Genomic DNA, 15,546 nt, shown 5'->3' on the forward strand with positions numbered 1-15,546 from the left:
TGCTCACCTTTTTGAGCCAGGAGAAGTGCCTGTAGAAGTCAATGGGAGTCTCCATGCTCCCAGCCCATTGCTGCTCTGCCTGTTTCCTCTGTGTTTTTTTTGTGTGTGTGTGTGTGTGTGTGTGTGTCTAAGCACAGCCCACAGACAGGACAAAGTAAGAGTGGATTCTTGAGTTAGCAGACTGCTATAGCATGTGAGCAATGTCATGTAAGTGTGTGTGAATGTGTGTGTGACTGTGATGTTAACAGCTGTGGAGGAGGGCGTTTTACGATCTCTGCTGTCTGAGTGGGACAACTCCCCCGTTTTGTCCCCCTCCTCCTCCAACCCCCTCCTCCTTCAACCTTCTCTCTTTCTTTCTGTTTTTTTTTCTCTCTCTCTTTCCCTACTTTCTCCAGACTTTATGTTCTCTCCCCTTTCCCACTTATGTTTCTTTTCTCAGACTTCCTGCCTCCTCCACACCCCGTTCTTTTTATCTGTTCTGGTTGGAGTCTGCATGTTTTTTTTTTCTCTTCTCCTCCTTTACCTCCAGTCACTTGTCTCTTTCTCCTACTCTCTCTTTTATTTTTTTCTTGTCTTTCCCTGCTGAGGTCCGTCTGACAGCCAAATGGGCGAGCCCAGAAAGGACTGTGGTGGTGGGAGGGTTTGTCGTTTTTTCTTCTTTCTCTGTCATCTGTTTGTGTCTGTTGAGTCTTGGCCCATTTTTGCCAGCTCTCTCTCTCTCTCTCTCTCTCTCTCTCTCTCTCACACACACACACACACACACACACACACACACACACACACACACACACACACACACACACACACACACACACACACACACACTAAACCAACAGCATCTGTTGTCCGACACACAAACAAAGCAGCAACAGGCTGCAATGTCAGCACAAACCCAAACCACGCCAGAGCTCTCCCCTGGCTTGTGCTTTCTTTTAAATAACTTAGAGTCACAGTGCCGGACGAGACACTACAAAAAAGAATTCAGCACAAGTGAGATTCTCTCTCCCTCCTCCTCCATGTCTCTTTACTTCTCTCTCTCTCCCCCCATCTGTCCGTCTTTCTGGGTCTGATCATCTTCATGTTTAAACCCATTGACTCAGGTTTCCATTTCCTGTGTATTTTACAAAACCGTTCACCATAACAATGTTAGCCATTTCCACAGTTTAATTTACGCACACACACACACACACACACACACACACACACACACACACACACACACTAACGACAACAACAACAACAACAACACACATCAACAACCACAATTAACCAAGACAAACACTATATATATATAAAATAACTGCTCGTAGATTATGAGCTATTTGAAGTGTTTTTAGAGTTTATGTGCATTGGTGTGTATGTGTGTGTGTGTGTGTGTGTGTGTGTGTGTGTGTGTGTGTGTGTGTGTGTGTGTGTGTGTGTGTGTGTGTGTGTGTGTGTGTGTTTGTGTGTGTGAGTTTGTGTTGTGTTTGTTGTTGTGTTTTGTACTGTACTGTACACGGATGAGCCCAAATAATAATTCCACATTTGCAGAGCTACAAGGGTTTCTCTGAAGTATATTTTTCGTCATCTGGTCATTTAGGACAGCACCCAAAAAGTATGAGCACACCAAAAAGTATGATTACATGGACTGTACATGCCTGAAGTGCATCAACTGCACATACGCAGATACCTAATGTAGCATATATTGTACAGAGCAGAGTGTCCGTTTCGCAGAATGAAGGATTACTGTTGATGGGTAAAATAATACAGTTGACTTGGATCTTGAGGAGCTGCCGCATTTATTTAAACACAAGTTTAAACCTATGCTGTACATGAAGTTAATACATCATCTGGATGTTATTAAAGTGTTGGAATGGGATTAGAACAATTGGAAAAGGTGTCACTGAATTTGGCTGCAGAGTCGGCAGTAAAAAAAAAAAAAAACAGCTTTGTGGTCTGATACAAAGACTTCTACTACAGTAAATGTACGTTCTCTGGGCAGAAACCAGAATAAAGGAAAGGACCAGTATGTAGGATTTAGTGGCATCTAGCGGTGAGGTTGCAGATTGCAACCAAATGAACACCCCTTTCCTCAGCCTTCCCTTTCCAAGCGTGTATAGTGGAATTCAGGAAATCGAAAAAGACAAAAGACCCTCTCTAGAGCCAGTGTTTGGTTTACCATTCTGGGCTACTGTAGAAAACTGGAGGTGCAACATGGCAGGCTTCGTGGAACAGGAACCGCTACCTATGTACCTCCCGTTTGGACTACTGCAATGGAGTCTGGGGTCCCCAGCAAAACCCTAGACAGGCTCCAGTATGTCCAAAACTCTGCCGCCATGGTTCTCACTCACACCAAGACCTGGCAGCACATCACCCCAACCTTCATCCACCTTTACTGGCTCCCAATTAAGTCCCACATCACATATAAAATCCTCCTTCTCACCTACAAATCCCTCCATGCCCCAGCCCCACAGTACCTCTCCAACCTCCTCCATCCATACACTCCACCCTGAAACCTCCGGTCCTTAGATGCTGGCCTGCTCTGCATTCCCTACACCAGACTCTGTACCTTCAGAATCAGAGCCTTTAGTGTTGCAGCCCCATCCCTCTGGAACACCCTCCCTGCAGATATCCGAAATGCTACATCCTGGACATTTTAGAAAAACTCCTGAAACACCCCCTGTTTACCACAGCATTCAACCTCCTTTAGCTTAGCCACAGTAATTTGGTAAAGTGTCCTTAGGTTTCTTGAAAGGCGCTATACAAATAAAAGTTATTATTATTATTATTATTACGTAGATATGAAGGGCTCAATTTAAGCTAACAAAAACAGGATTCTTAGTTTCAGGAGATTATATGCTAATGAAAACACAATAATATTATGTTCCATTTATGCCAATAGATCCCCCTAAATCGTAACACGGGCACTACTTAAAACATTTTTCTTGATGATTTCTCCACAGGGAAATATATATGATTAAATTATGTTCTATCATGTCCTGTTTCCCTACCACTTGAGACTCTACCCAGACACTGGGAAGGAAGAAAGGGCAACGGTCAACGATCGCCCTGTGAGCAGCACCTTAAACATCAGATCTCTGAGTACTGCCCCCCAGGGGCTGTGACCAGGCCCGGAATTCCCTAATCTTCGAGGCAAGGCCACTTGGCCTTTGGTGTTGTCAATTTTGATGGGGTTGTGCATTGGCACATCAAGATCACTTATTGTATTATTATTGTTGTAGGCTACACAACGTTGTGTTAAATGTCAAAGGCAAATTTATAAATATTTTTAATTATTTATTAAAGATGGATTTCATCATTCTTTTTTTTCCTTCTTTTACATTTGAGCATCACCTCCCTGTTAATAATCGTTTAATTTGATCCTAAATTGTGAAGCACTTTTTAAAGTCAGTTTCAAAATGCATTGTATTACTTCACAACACTGTAAACGACTCATTGATCGTCCTTCTGAGGTTAAATATTAATGATACTTGAGATTTCACCGCGATGAGAAACAAAAAAAAGAAACAAAAAGAGGGAGGGTAGGCCAGTGACTGTGTGCAACATGCAAGACATCTGCTGTTGAAACAATGTAGGAGCTCAAAAAAGCTGTTGAACTGGATCCTAGATCTGCTTCCCCTTTTCAGTCTCAACCGTCTCAATCACTGTAAACAAAACTCTACATTGCTTTTTGAGCAGAAAACAGCCCTCAGCAACAGCACCAATCTCATACATCTGAAAGCAGCTGTACAGTATGTCAATGATTTCAGCAGAAAACAAAAGATAAATTCAAATCATTGCATTTGTCATTGGCAAAAACAGAAAAAAGACCTTCTGACTGAACAATACGAAGCAAAAATAGTACATCAAATTCAGTCACGAGGTTGCAAAATGGCTAAAAAAACCAAAACATTTAGAATTCAGTTTGACTTTACCTTTTAACAGTCTTGAGCAATGCAATCTTCTTACAAGAGCGCCTGGCATACCCAATTTACAAACAGACTCATGTCAGAAAGTTGAAGGAGGTTGTCCAAACATGCAGAGTAGCAATGAGAGGGGAGAGTGCTAGTATGCAGTGAAAAAGAAAGGATAAGCAAGAGAGAGAGGTAACATAGTGAGGGATGAGGTATACAGTTAACGGTTAACATAGGACAGACAGAGGGTGTGAGGGAGGCAGCTCAGTGCAGGAAGTTGACCATAGTTGAGTTGTAATAGTGTCTCTGAGGAAAACGTAATGGAACTCGTCCCAAACCTCTCCGCTTGTTTCGTTCCCTCCTCCCCTTGCTAGAAAAACACTGCAACTGTAGTTGCAAACGGCACAATATCATAGTAATGATGAGGATAGCAATGAAAACATGGTGACTGATGGTGACTGACCTACAGTGTTATCATTATGAAGTTGAGATGGCAAACTTGTTAGCAACCTGCTAGTTTTCACCAGGGTCTGGCTTAGTCCACACAGCATTCCGGGATGTGAGAAAAATGTGCTCTGGTTTATAGGCATTTCTTTAAACCAATCACAATCGTCATTTTTTTAAATAAAATCAGCTGAAATACGCTGAGGCGCTCTGTAGAGCTGAGGGGAACTGCAGAATCTGTGGGTCTGGCACTATGAGGAACACCTTACGGATGAATCCGGCCATATAACATCATGTCAGGAAGAATTATTTAATATGAATTATATGAAAAATTAGCAACTTTTTCTTCAAAGAAGTGACTAGCGACAAATGTAGTGACTTTCTGTAGAAGAGAGATGCCGGTATTGTCTGGCGAGCGTGAGGTCGCCTCTCTCTGTCACTTCTGACTGAGGAGTAGCAGCGAGGCCCACGTCATGTAGTGGGCCAGTGCCTTGCATGGCAGCTCAGCAACTAGTCTATATCCACGACGTTCCACTTCTGGGATTGTTCCATTGACGACGGAAATTCGAAGGAATTTTAAACTCCGGTCGATTTATGAGGACTATGGTTAACTGCTCCTCAGATCTCTGCAGGGTAAATCCAGACAGCTAGCTAGACTATTTGCCCAATCTGAGTTTTCTGTTGCACGTCTAAAACAACAAAACAAGTTCCTTCCCGAGGCTTTTTGCAGCCCATGACGATTGTGATTGGTTTAACAGAAATGCCAATAAACCACAGCACGTTTTTCTCCCATCCCGGAATGCTGTGTGGACTAGCCAGACCCTCCTCCGTAGCGCTTTGAAGGAAGGTCTGACAAAGCGAGACTACTCCGCAGCCATCGGTGTATGTGAATGGGTTGTATGGGAAGAGGCTGACTGCTTGGCCTATGGAGACGAACGGACAATGCGGGTCATTGCGTAAGGCCGAAAAAGGGGCAAAAATTTGTGTCTACACCCATGTTTCCATTACTGCCAATTAGAGCTGAGAAAATAATAGTAATGACTACTGCAGTCATTTGTCCGGGGGAAAAGGGGCCTAATATGTGTATGAATGATTAGGTGAGGTGACCAACTGTTTATTCTATATTTGTTGTATTCCTATTCTTCTTCAAAAAAATGAAGTAAAAAACAACAACATGCAAACAGATGTAGAGGCTAGTGTAAGACTGGGACAAAGACCATCTTCACAGAGACATGCCAACCTACTGCAGCAGAGAATAGCTGTTCTGTAACACAGCAGCTAAATTCCTCTCCACTCCCTCTGACCCTTCAGCTGACCCTGCCTGACTGTGCCTCTACTAATTGATTTGTTTGATTAAATGTGTGAAGTGATGCAGACCTGGTGTGCAACATCGTTTTAATAAACAAATTCACAAAAAAACAGAAGCATAAAGCTGAATCTCTGTGACCCTAGAATGTCACCTTATGGGTGTAGATAAACGTAGTTATGAAAGCAGATTTTTCTTTGTGATACTGAACCAGCACTCCCTGAAACCAGCCTCCTGCTCTAATTACTGCTTAATGTACACATGAATCCAGCCTCTCTTTTCTATGGTCTTGAAAGAAGAAAAAAAAAACATTGTGCACTATAAACATAAATATTTCCTGCTGGAACAAGTCTTTCAACATAAAACAGCTGGTACTTATGATTAGCATGTTGCACATTTGACTCCATTTTTCAGACACTGTCAACTTCCAACACATCACAAAGGATATACTACACTTATATAACTTGTGCATTAGCAGGCAATCCATCCTGTTCAAAGTGCGAGTCAACACAACTTTTATTAGCTGAGACATGAACACTGAGCATACAGTGTGATTTCTAACCCAGCTGTGATAAGGGCACACATTTGAATTGAGCAGCATTGTAAACCCATTGACACAGAAATATTCAATCTCGAGAGGTTTACAAGCTGTAATTTTTATAGCCCTGGTAATCTCAACAAACATCAAACATCTCAACAACTATTGAATGGACTGCCATGACTTTTGTTTTTGAAGATCATTTTTTGGGCATTGTAGCCTTTAATAGGCAGGGCAGCTGTAGACGGGTAAGGGGGGAGAGAGGTGGAAGATATGCAGCAAATGGCCACAGGTCGGACTCAAACCCTGAGCCGCTGCGTCAAGGACTGAGGCTCTGCACATGGGTGAGTCACCTAGGCGCCCAATTGCCATTTTGAACGAATATTCATGTTCCCCTTAGGATGGATTGTAATCACTTTGGTGATCCTCTAAATGTTCCCCTAAAGGTAGCACCATCTTCAAGTCAACATTCTATATGACAAAATATTTGCAAAACTACCAACGTTCTCATCAGTCTACCTACTAAGCACAAGCATGTTAGCATTATGATTGCGCGCATAGTATGGATCGACAACGGTTCATTTACCGGGTTGTTCCGATGATTGTAAAGATCTACAAAGAATATCTTTACGGCATTATCTCTCTAACTGGGACGTTTTGGGACCTATTGGCTGGGATTTAAGACCCTTTTTTTTTTTTAAATCAATTTTGGTGCTTCAAGTTAGAGTTGCAAACTTGTCTGTTAGTGACAGAGGACAAACAATTACAGGTTCAAAGGGCTTGAAACAGGTTTAATATGCTGTGTCGCTGTCGCAATGCTATGCACCTGTAAGTTTTAACCCAGTCCAGGAAAGGGTTAACAGAAATGTAGTTTTGGCCAATTGGAGTTGGTTGTGCCAGACTCCCGCCTTTGGCTGAGTCTCACTCTATCTGATCTGTCAGAGGGAGAGCAAGAGTGCGCTTGTGAAGTTTAACGTTGGTAGTCACCGGAGGATTTCATGGCGCAGATTAGAACCCAAATTGAAACGTAAGCAACTAAAATTGCTGAATTTTAGAACATTGTGTCAAATTGGTTATTATCGTGACTTAAAAAGTGTCAGGTTTAGCTCCATCATAGTGTTAATAGTGTCAAAAAATGTTAGCTGACGCTGTTGTTCAGTAGCTAGCTCAGAGATTATCAGCTAATGAAATTACTGATTTAGCAGGGGGGGTTAACTCTTTTGCAAGGCACTGTATCTGTGTCACATTCTCATTAGGGGCTGAGCCCCCCTACAGGTTGGATCCTAGAATTGCTCCTGGACAAAATACACACGGCAATACACTGGTAAGAGCAAATTATGTATCCAGCTAATTTATATAGCTCATGTTACTGTATTGTGTGAACAGTTAACTTCATTTAATATTTTATGTGACGTTTTCTTTTGCGGGGTGCACCAACACAAGTTCCTTCCCGAGACCATTTTACAGATCCACCGTCTTTGCGACCGGAGATAAGTGATCGTTGTGATTGGTTTAAAGGAACGCAAACAACACAGACAAACAGTGTTTTTCTCCTATCCAGGGGTGTATGTGAAGATGGGCCAGACCTTACTCTGAATCAAGAAAGAAATGTGAGACTATTGCGCACCAAACAGAACAGAGACACTCTTATTTTAATCAGCAAACTGTCTACACAGGCCACGTTTTGGCCCCAAAAACTTTAACTTGATTAAACATGTAAGGCTGTTTTCTTTTGTTGTACATTCGTGACGACAGTCGTGTATTACACTCTGAGCACTGCCAAAATGCCTACAGTGACCTACAGTACAATCAATACTTTGCCTAGCGCATAGACAGATGAAACACTGAAGCTGCAGCTCCACTAACGCGTTGCTCATGCTACACCTCCTGGGCGGACATGTGCAAGTCTTATTGAAACCAAAACTTCTTTTAACTGTGAACAGTTATTACTGTCCCTTAATGAATAAACAGAGGCAAAGGTGCCAACTCTGTGCCTAGGGACTCAACAGTTACATTTAGGACTAGCCTATTAAGCTTTTTTTCTCTTAGTCAATAAGGGGTTATACAAAGCTCTCTACCTATATGCTATATGGCTGTAAAAGACCACCCAACATCTTATTTTATCTTATAAGCTAATGAGGAGGGTATTTGTTAAGGCACACTCCAGGCAGAGTTGTACTACACAAAAATACTTATTACTGTAGTAACATTATGCATTTATTAGGTTTCTGAATGCATGACTTCAGGGTTTCCAACAGTGGTTTTAAACAGCATCAGAATAAATTATAATATGTTTATAAAATGTGATATTAGCCTCATTAGGCTTCAGGGGAAATGATAGAAAACTGAAGAAGAAAAAAACATCATGCAGCTAAGGCCACATATTTAATGAGTAAACCAACTTTTTTAAATTTACATTTAAAAACTTCATTGATAACGAGATTAGGTGTGTCAGAATTACAAATACACACAAACTCTTCAAGAGAACTGTGGTTCACTGAGAGTCTAAACAGAATCTGCAACTAGAGAAAACAACAAAACACAATGTTTCATAAGGAATAAAGAAACAGTTCCTCATGCTTGAAAAGCATGAAAAAAATTATTATTATAGCAGAATCCACAACGTCAAAAAAGCCCAGACAATCCATCGTGCTGAAATAATGTTACACAAACTGGAATGACATTCTTTTTGACTGCTCAAAAAGGACAAACACTACATAAACACATTATGATGATGCAGATAAATTAAGTGTGACATCTGCAGTTGACGTGGCTGCAATTAGATTTTTGAACACTACAATGCAGAAGACAAATTGCATCTTAAGACTACAAATAAGACAACACTGATTTGAAGCTTAGCACACAATGTACTCACAGTTCCACTCTGTAGCCAGTCTATGAGAATATGTGCTGTTTCTGTAGGTAATTGTGCTCTGAGACTTTCTCTCTCATCCTGGTTGGGTTGGAGCTCCAAGGCAAGTTTGAGGTCCTCAGCTAACTGAACGACCTGCAGAGGACCAGCGCTGATGGGAGAACTCCGGTCATACATGCTGTTAGAAAACTCCACCGCTGCTGCTTTCGAACCTGGACAGAGGGCAGAAGGGGAGAAGAGAGACAATGACTTACTTAAAGAAAGATTATTTATATCATTATTCAAAACTAAAACGTGACTGCAATACAAAACTAATCTGTTAGGTATATTACCTACTATCTAGTAAGCCACTCCACCCCAAGAGGACCGAGAATGGAGCTTTGGAAACTAAGAAAGCAGAATTTATTTAGAGCCATACATCCTCCTGAATATTTCCAAAATGTCCATGTGTCACCTGGATCATTTCCCTGGCACACACACACACACACACACACACACACACACACACACACACACACACACACACACACACACACACACACACACACACACACACACACACACATCTGGATGCACTCAAATAATTGTGACTCTGAAAAACAGCCACACATTAAAGTCCCTCCATAGAGTATTTGGAGTCCAAAGATAATGAAGAGCATATATTGAAAACAACATCTGCTTGAATGTCTTATTCCAGAGAGCAACAGAGCCTCAGAGTTGAAGAACTGAAAGCTATAAATCAAAGGAAGTATAAGAAAAAAAGGTCACATCTAATCCATGGGGTTATCACTGTACATCTTAAATAGTCCAAAGCAACACTTTACATTTACAAACATTGTAATTTCCCCTTGCGGGATTAATAAAGTATACATTATTATTATTATTATTAAAGCTATTTACACAGGTATGACCTCATATGAAGGATATAGGATATGAAGAAACCTTGAGTTCAATAAGAGCAGAGAGGGTCTCATAAGATGAAGTATTACCAGTGACAGTGAGACATTGTGCACTAACTCACTGCTGCATTTACTGCACATTATATTAACAAATAACTTTAGACTGGCTGAGGGGAAGTGAACATGAGCATGTACAATATAAATATAGAAACAAACAGAACATGAACGCATTCATCACCGCCATACATCCATGCAGTGTGTGTGGGCCAGAGCACAAAACATTATTCACACGCTGTCAACTCATTGGACCGTAATTGCTTAGTTAGTTGCATAAAATACTAAGAGCAGCAATGGCAAAAAATATAGTCTATATCCTTGACGTTCCATTTCCGGGATTGCTCCGGTGCCACAGGAAATTCTGCTGGATGCATGTATTTTCACTGATGTCCAGTTTCTTCCGCTTTCTTTGTGTTGGAATTTTAAACTCCGGTGGATTTATGAGGACTATGGTTAACTGCTCCTCAGATCTCTGCAGGGAAAATCCGTCAAATCTGTCAAATCTGAGTTTTCTCTCGCACAACTATTTCACAGCGGCTCCGTGTGGAGCTTAGCACCACCCATGACAATTGTGATTGGTTTAAAAAAATGCCAATAAACCAGAGCACGTTTTTCTCCCATCCCGGAATGCTACGTGGACTAGCCAGACCCTCCTCCGCTCCGCAGCGTGTGGATGTTCTGGCAAAGTGTGACTACGAAAAATAAAACCAGAGATTTGTCTTAGTTTTAGGGGCTTGGAAACGCAGTAGTGTGGATGTGGCCCTAGGATTAAACGCCAACCTCTGTGATTGGATCCTAAGCTTAGATCCTGACATGGCTGTACAGATAGGCTCTACCACATCCTCCACCCTGACATTCAACTCTGGAGTCCCCCAGGGATGCGTGCAACCTTCTCCTGTACTCCCTGTTCACGTATGACTGTATGGCCACACACAGCTCTAACACCATCATTACGTTTGCTGACAAATAAATCAATAGTGTGCAGAAATAAGATACTGTTACTGATAAAATCATTGAGCGATTTATGTTGCCACACTGGCATAGATAACCAGGCTACGTGCTACATAGACAGAATAGGCAAAATCGATATACAGTATGCTGTACATAATAGTTTTCATGTTACAATGTTGACTGAAATATAAATCAACAACAAACTTGCTTCCACCAGAAGTGTCTACTCTATTTCATGTTGTATTTTCATTGAAATAATAAATAGTTTTCACGTTACAATGTTGACTTGACTTAATTAAATATAAATCAAGAACAAAATTGATTCCACAGGATGTATTTTGTATTTTAGCTGAAGTGTATTTTGTGCGTGCCTTTCCTGTCCTGACAGTGGAGCTGACTTGAGAGTGGAGAATGCAATGGAAGCGCCCCACAGAGGACCCCTGCAGGCGGATACTCTAGCCTAGTTTCGCATTGCCAGATCTATCTCCCTAGCGCTGTGTCAGCGGTGTGTCTATTCTGGGATGAGGAACGACGCTCTGTCTTGTTTGTATTTCTCTAAACCCATCACAACTGTCCTGGGCGACGCAAAGCCCGGATAACAGAGATAGCAGAAGGGGAGGTATGCTCCGGATGTCAGGCTTTATCCCAGCAATGTACATCCATTGAGCCAGACTAGTAAGGACCTGACTTGGACTCACTACACTAACATCATCATCAAGACAGTGCCTCTTTTTCCTCCGCAAGCTGAGGAGGTTCAACATAGACGCCAGGATACAGAAACTTCAGGTGCACCATCAAAAGTATTCTGATTGGGTGCATCACCACCTGGTATGGCAGTTGCTTCATCTTTAACTGTAAGGCTCTACAGAGGGTGTTGAAAACTTGTTCAGCACATCACCAGGATGGAGCTGCCAGCCATGAAGGACCTCAACACCAAGCGGCGAAGGAGGAAAACCATAAGGAGTATCAGAGACCCAAATCACCCGTGTCACAAACTGTCTGCCTGCAACTGTCTGATCTGATTTTTGTCTGGGTGGGTGGTGATGACAAACAGGTGTTGGGGGGGGGTTGTTGCGAGTTGTATGTTTTGTATGTATATATATATATATAAAAATTGTTAATCACAAAATCTAAAATATTAATATTGGTATCTGCCTCAAAATTCCACTATTTATTTGGGTATACTTAAAACCTGCAGTAGTAGTATTATGGAATTGGGATACAGCTATTACATACTATGTTCTGCTGTAGTAGTGCCATCTGCTTATAATTCCTTGCATTCTTTTGTAATTAGAAACATACTGTGGTGATGCCACTGTATCAGCATTATGGTAATTTTTATTTCCTTAGCCATTCCACACTGTCTGATCTGCAACTACTACTAGTGCACCCCACTACTCTCAGAAGCATTCTCAGCAATTTTATTCTGGAACAAGGTCTGCATATGTAGTTTTATTTCACTGTCTGCTGCTGATTTCATGATGTGTGGTGTTCTTTTCCATATTAAAGTTATTTTTCTAATGATCCCTGGCAACTCTCTTTTCTGAAGATCACTCTAAAATGTGGAGAGGGGTTAATAGTAAGAATTGGGACTAAGTCTAGTACTGCGCTGCCTGTGAACAGTAGATGGTAGTACTATTTCAATCAATCAATAGCAAAAATTAAAGTAATTAACCAGTTGAGTGCTTTCACTAGTATTCCCACAAGACACCAGAGAGAAAACTCTGTTCATTATGGAAAGCAATATGACCAACATATCTAAATTATGTTGATAAGTGTCTCTGATTTCTTTGTTGGTGATTGGCTGATGTTATCGCTAATGGGATTTTTAATGTATTTCTATTTGTGGTCATTGAGAGGCGGAATAGCAAACTCAGAGCACTCAATGAGATCAGCGTGATTTGGGCAAACAAGGGGTAACTTGATGAGCTTCAGATGTGACACTGGTACCTGTAAACCCTCTTTTGTTCACTTGTGCTATACTGTATGGGATAAAAGAAACGTAGCCAAAAATGTGATTTTTCGTATATCGGGTCATTATCACAGACCTCCATATCCTGTCTCTGTCTCCGTTCTTCTGTGACTAAAGAGATACTTTGTTCGGATCAATCGTTGTTTTCCTACATACCTTCCCTAATGTGGACTACATTAAACATTTACTCCACTGTTAGTTAAATCTCGTTGGACAAGGCTGAACTGGCTGCAGCAAATAGACACGAGTTACACACTTGAAAGCACACACACACATGTATATAACACACACATACACACACACACACACACACACAGACAAACACACACATATTAACACAGTAAATGAGGCAGTGTCAAAGGTGAAGTACACTAGTTTAGTTTATCACTTCTTAACCTGCTGTAGGGCTGGGCAGTATATCAACTGTTTAGGCTATATCAATATATTTTCAAACTACATTTGAAATATTTTTCGATATAGTTTGGCTTAGGCCCGCACGATAAATCATTATAAAATCGTGATCTCGATTCACCCCTGTTCGCGATTTAATTTTTTATCCTTCAATTAATTTATTGAAAGCATTTGACATTAACATTAACATGTTTTAATTATGTAAAGACATGTTCAAGGAGCTCAGATAGAGCCTGTATCAGGGCCATATCTAGTTCAATGTGTTATATGTCACTATTTTTGGTAGCCTACTATGGCCAGTATATACTTTATTTTCTTTATTCATTGAAGCCTCTATGCTTACATGCTTGTGGTGATGCGCAATGTGCTATAGGTGCCAAAAAAACTACTGCCAATTGGTACTGCCAATTTGTTTTGTTTTGTCATGGTTCATGTGTGCAATAAACATTACACTTTGTGAAAAAAAAATCGTGGCAGAGAATCGTGATATCAATTCTAAGCTAAAAAATCGTGATTCATATTTTTCCCCGAATCGTGCAGGCCTAGTTTGGCTGGCGAGAGATGTGACCCATGACCAGATTGTCATAGTTAATAAAAATGCAGCACAGTGACAATAGAGACATTTCATTCACAAGACTATGTCTAACGGTGATGACCCGCCGATGCGCCTTCAACCAGCCCTGGACACGTTCATAGGAATTAGCCGTCACTCTGTGAGTAGAGAATATAGTCTGCAGTGTAGTTCATACTCTTCACTGATAAACCTGATAATTGCATATTTAATTGTATAGTAACAATCGGCTTCATGAGCAAATTAAGTTGTTGTATTGTACACAGGGTGCGATTCTGAAAAAAGCAGAGGGGGGGATGTTTTTTGATCATGCACCACAAAACAAAAAATGCAAAAATTAAATCCCCCTTTTACTGCAATACCATGGATATAGTGCCACTCGGCCAGCCATGCCAAAACAGCCATTTATGAGCTTCAATATTCAATGAAAAATAACATGTTTTCCTAAACTTAACTAGTCGTTTTGGTACTTAAACTTAACGGTCATCGCCGCATGATGCTAACTTTTACTCAGCTAAACAACTGCCGCTGGTAGCCGGCGTCCCGGAGCTCTGTAGCGGTTAAATGCAGCCAGCAACTGTTGCTCGGATTTTATCGATCTGGCACTATGGGTTCATGTTATAGCGCTTTACTTAGTTTAAAATACTTCTATTTTAGGTATATAATATATGGTCTATTGGTGAAGTAGCATTGATCACTTTGAGGGGGGGATACATTTTGTCCCCACCGGGGATAAAAAATTATTCAGCAGAGGCAGGGACATGTAGACCAGCAACGGGGGAAATCCCACGCATCCCCCCCGACAAATTGCACCCTGGTTGTACACTAAAGTCTGTCGCACCTTTCTCTCGTCTATGAGCTCTCTCTCTCTTTTAATCAGTCTGTTATTGTTGTTGAAAACAACTGCTGTAATTCTCAGAGATAGGCCTATTTATATTTCATTACATGTCAAGATTCTATCCTCCAATCCAGGCAACGGTAGCAGGTCTGGTGAGCGCCTATCGCTACATCTTCATATACAGTCTATGATCGCTACCCAGTAACTTCAGCCGTAGGGACAATAGTTAGCCTACATTGTAACATTGTGTTTCCAGGGAGCTGTTTCACAAAAGCAGAATTATTAAATCCAGGATAAACGATAAAGCGAGACTTGGCCTAGTCTAATCATCCTGGCTAGGTGCGTTTCACGAAGGCCAAGCCAGGCTGAGGAGGAGCAACTAGGTCGAGTCAGGCTGAAGTAATTCAGATAAATGTGCGTTTAACAATGTCACATGAATAATTATTAAAATAATGGTCACAAATTTAAATAATAGCAGTACTTAAATGAACAGCAATATGCACAAGTTTTTTTGATTTTTTTTAATAGGATAAAAGCACTGCTGAGTGAACAGAAAAGGCAGCAGGATTAATAAATCCTGGCTGTTAGCCTTGTCAGGAGCAGGCTTTTTTGTGAAATAGCCCTCTGGTGTGTCAACTGCAGCGCCTGAGCGATAAGAAAACGAGACAAAACGTCAACATAAATATTCCCAAAGAAGTCCCATTCACTTTGTCTCACTTTACCATCAATGGAACTGTTCAGTTTAATGTGAATTATAACACATTAAACATAACATAACATAACTAATAGTC

At 41.1% G+C, this 15,546-nt stretch overlaps 1 protein-coding gene across 15 annotated transcripts in view; it reads right to left on the bottom strand.

The window, feature by feature from the left end:
- ppfibp2b (PPFIA binding protein 2b) overlaps positions 1-15,546 on the bottom strand; it is a 105,978-nt gene that overhangs the window by 63,489 nt on the left and 26,943 nt on the right. For 14 of the 15 annotated variants that reach the window (XM_078257691.1, XM_078257692.1, XM_078257699.1 and 11 more), the window contains exon 3: positions 9,060-9,268. In XM_078257691.1, coding sequence (XP_078113817.1) covers positions 9,060-9,268 — 209 coding nt within the window. Of the gene's footprint in view, positions 1-7; positions 686-9,059; positions 9,269-15,546 lie in introns of those variants that run through there. The other variant, XM_078257703.1, reaches the window with a different exon arrangement.

The sequence above is a fragment of the Sander vitreus genome, chromosome 8, assembly GCF_031162955.1.
Source record: "Sander vitreus isolate 19-12246 chromosome 8, sanVit1, whole genome shotgun sequence".
Classification (NCBI taxonomy): Eukaryota; Metazoa; Chordata; class Actinopteri; order Perciformes; family Percidae; genus Sander; species Sander vitreus.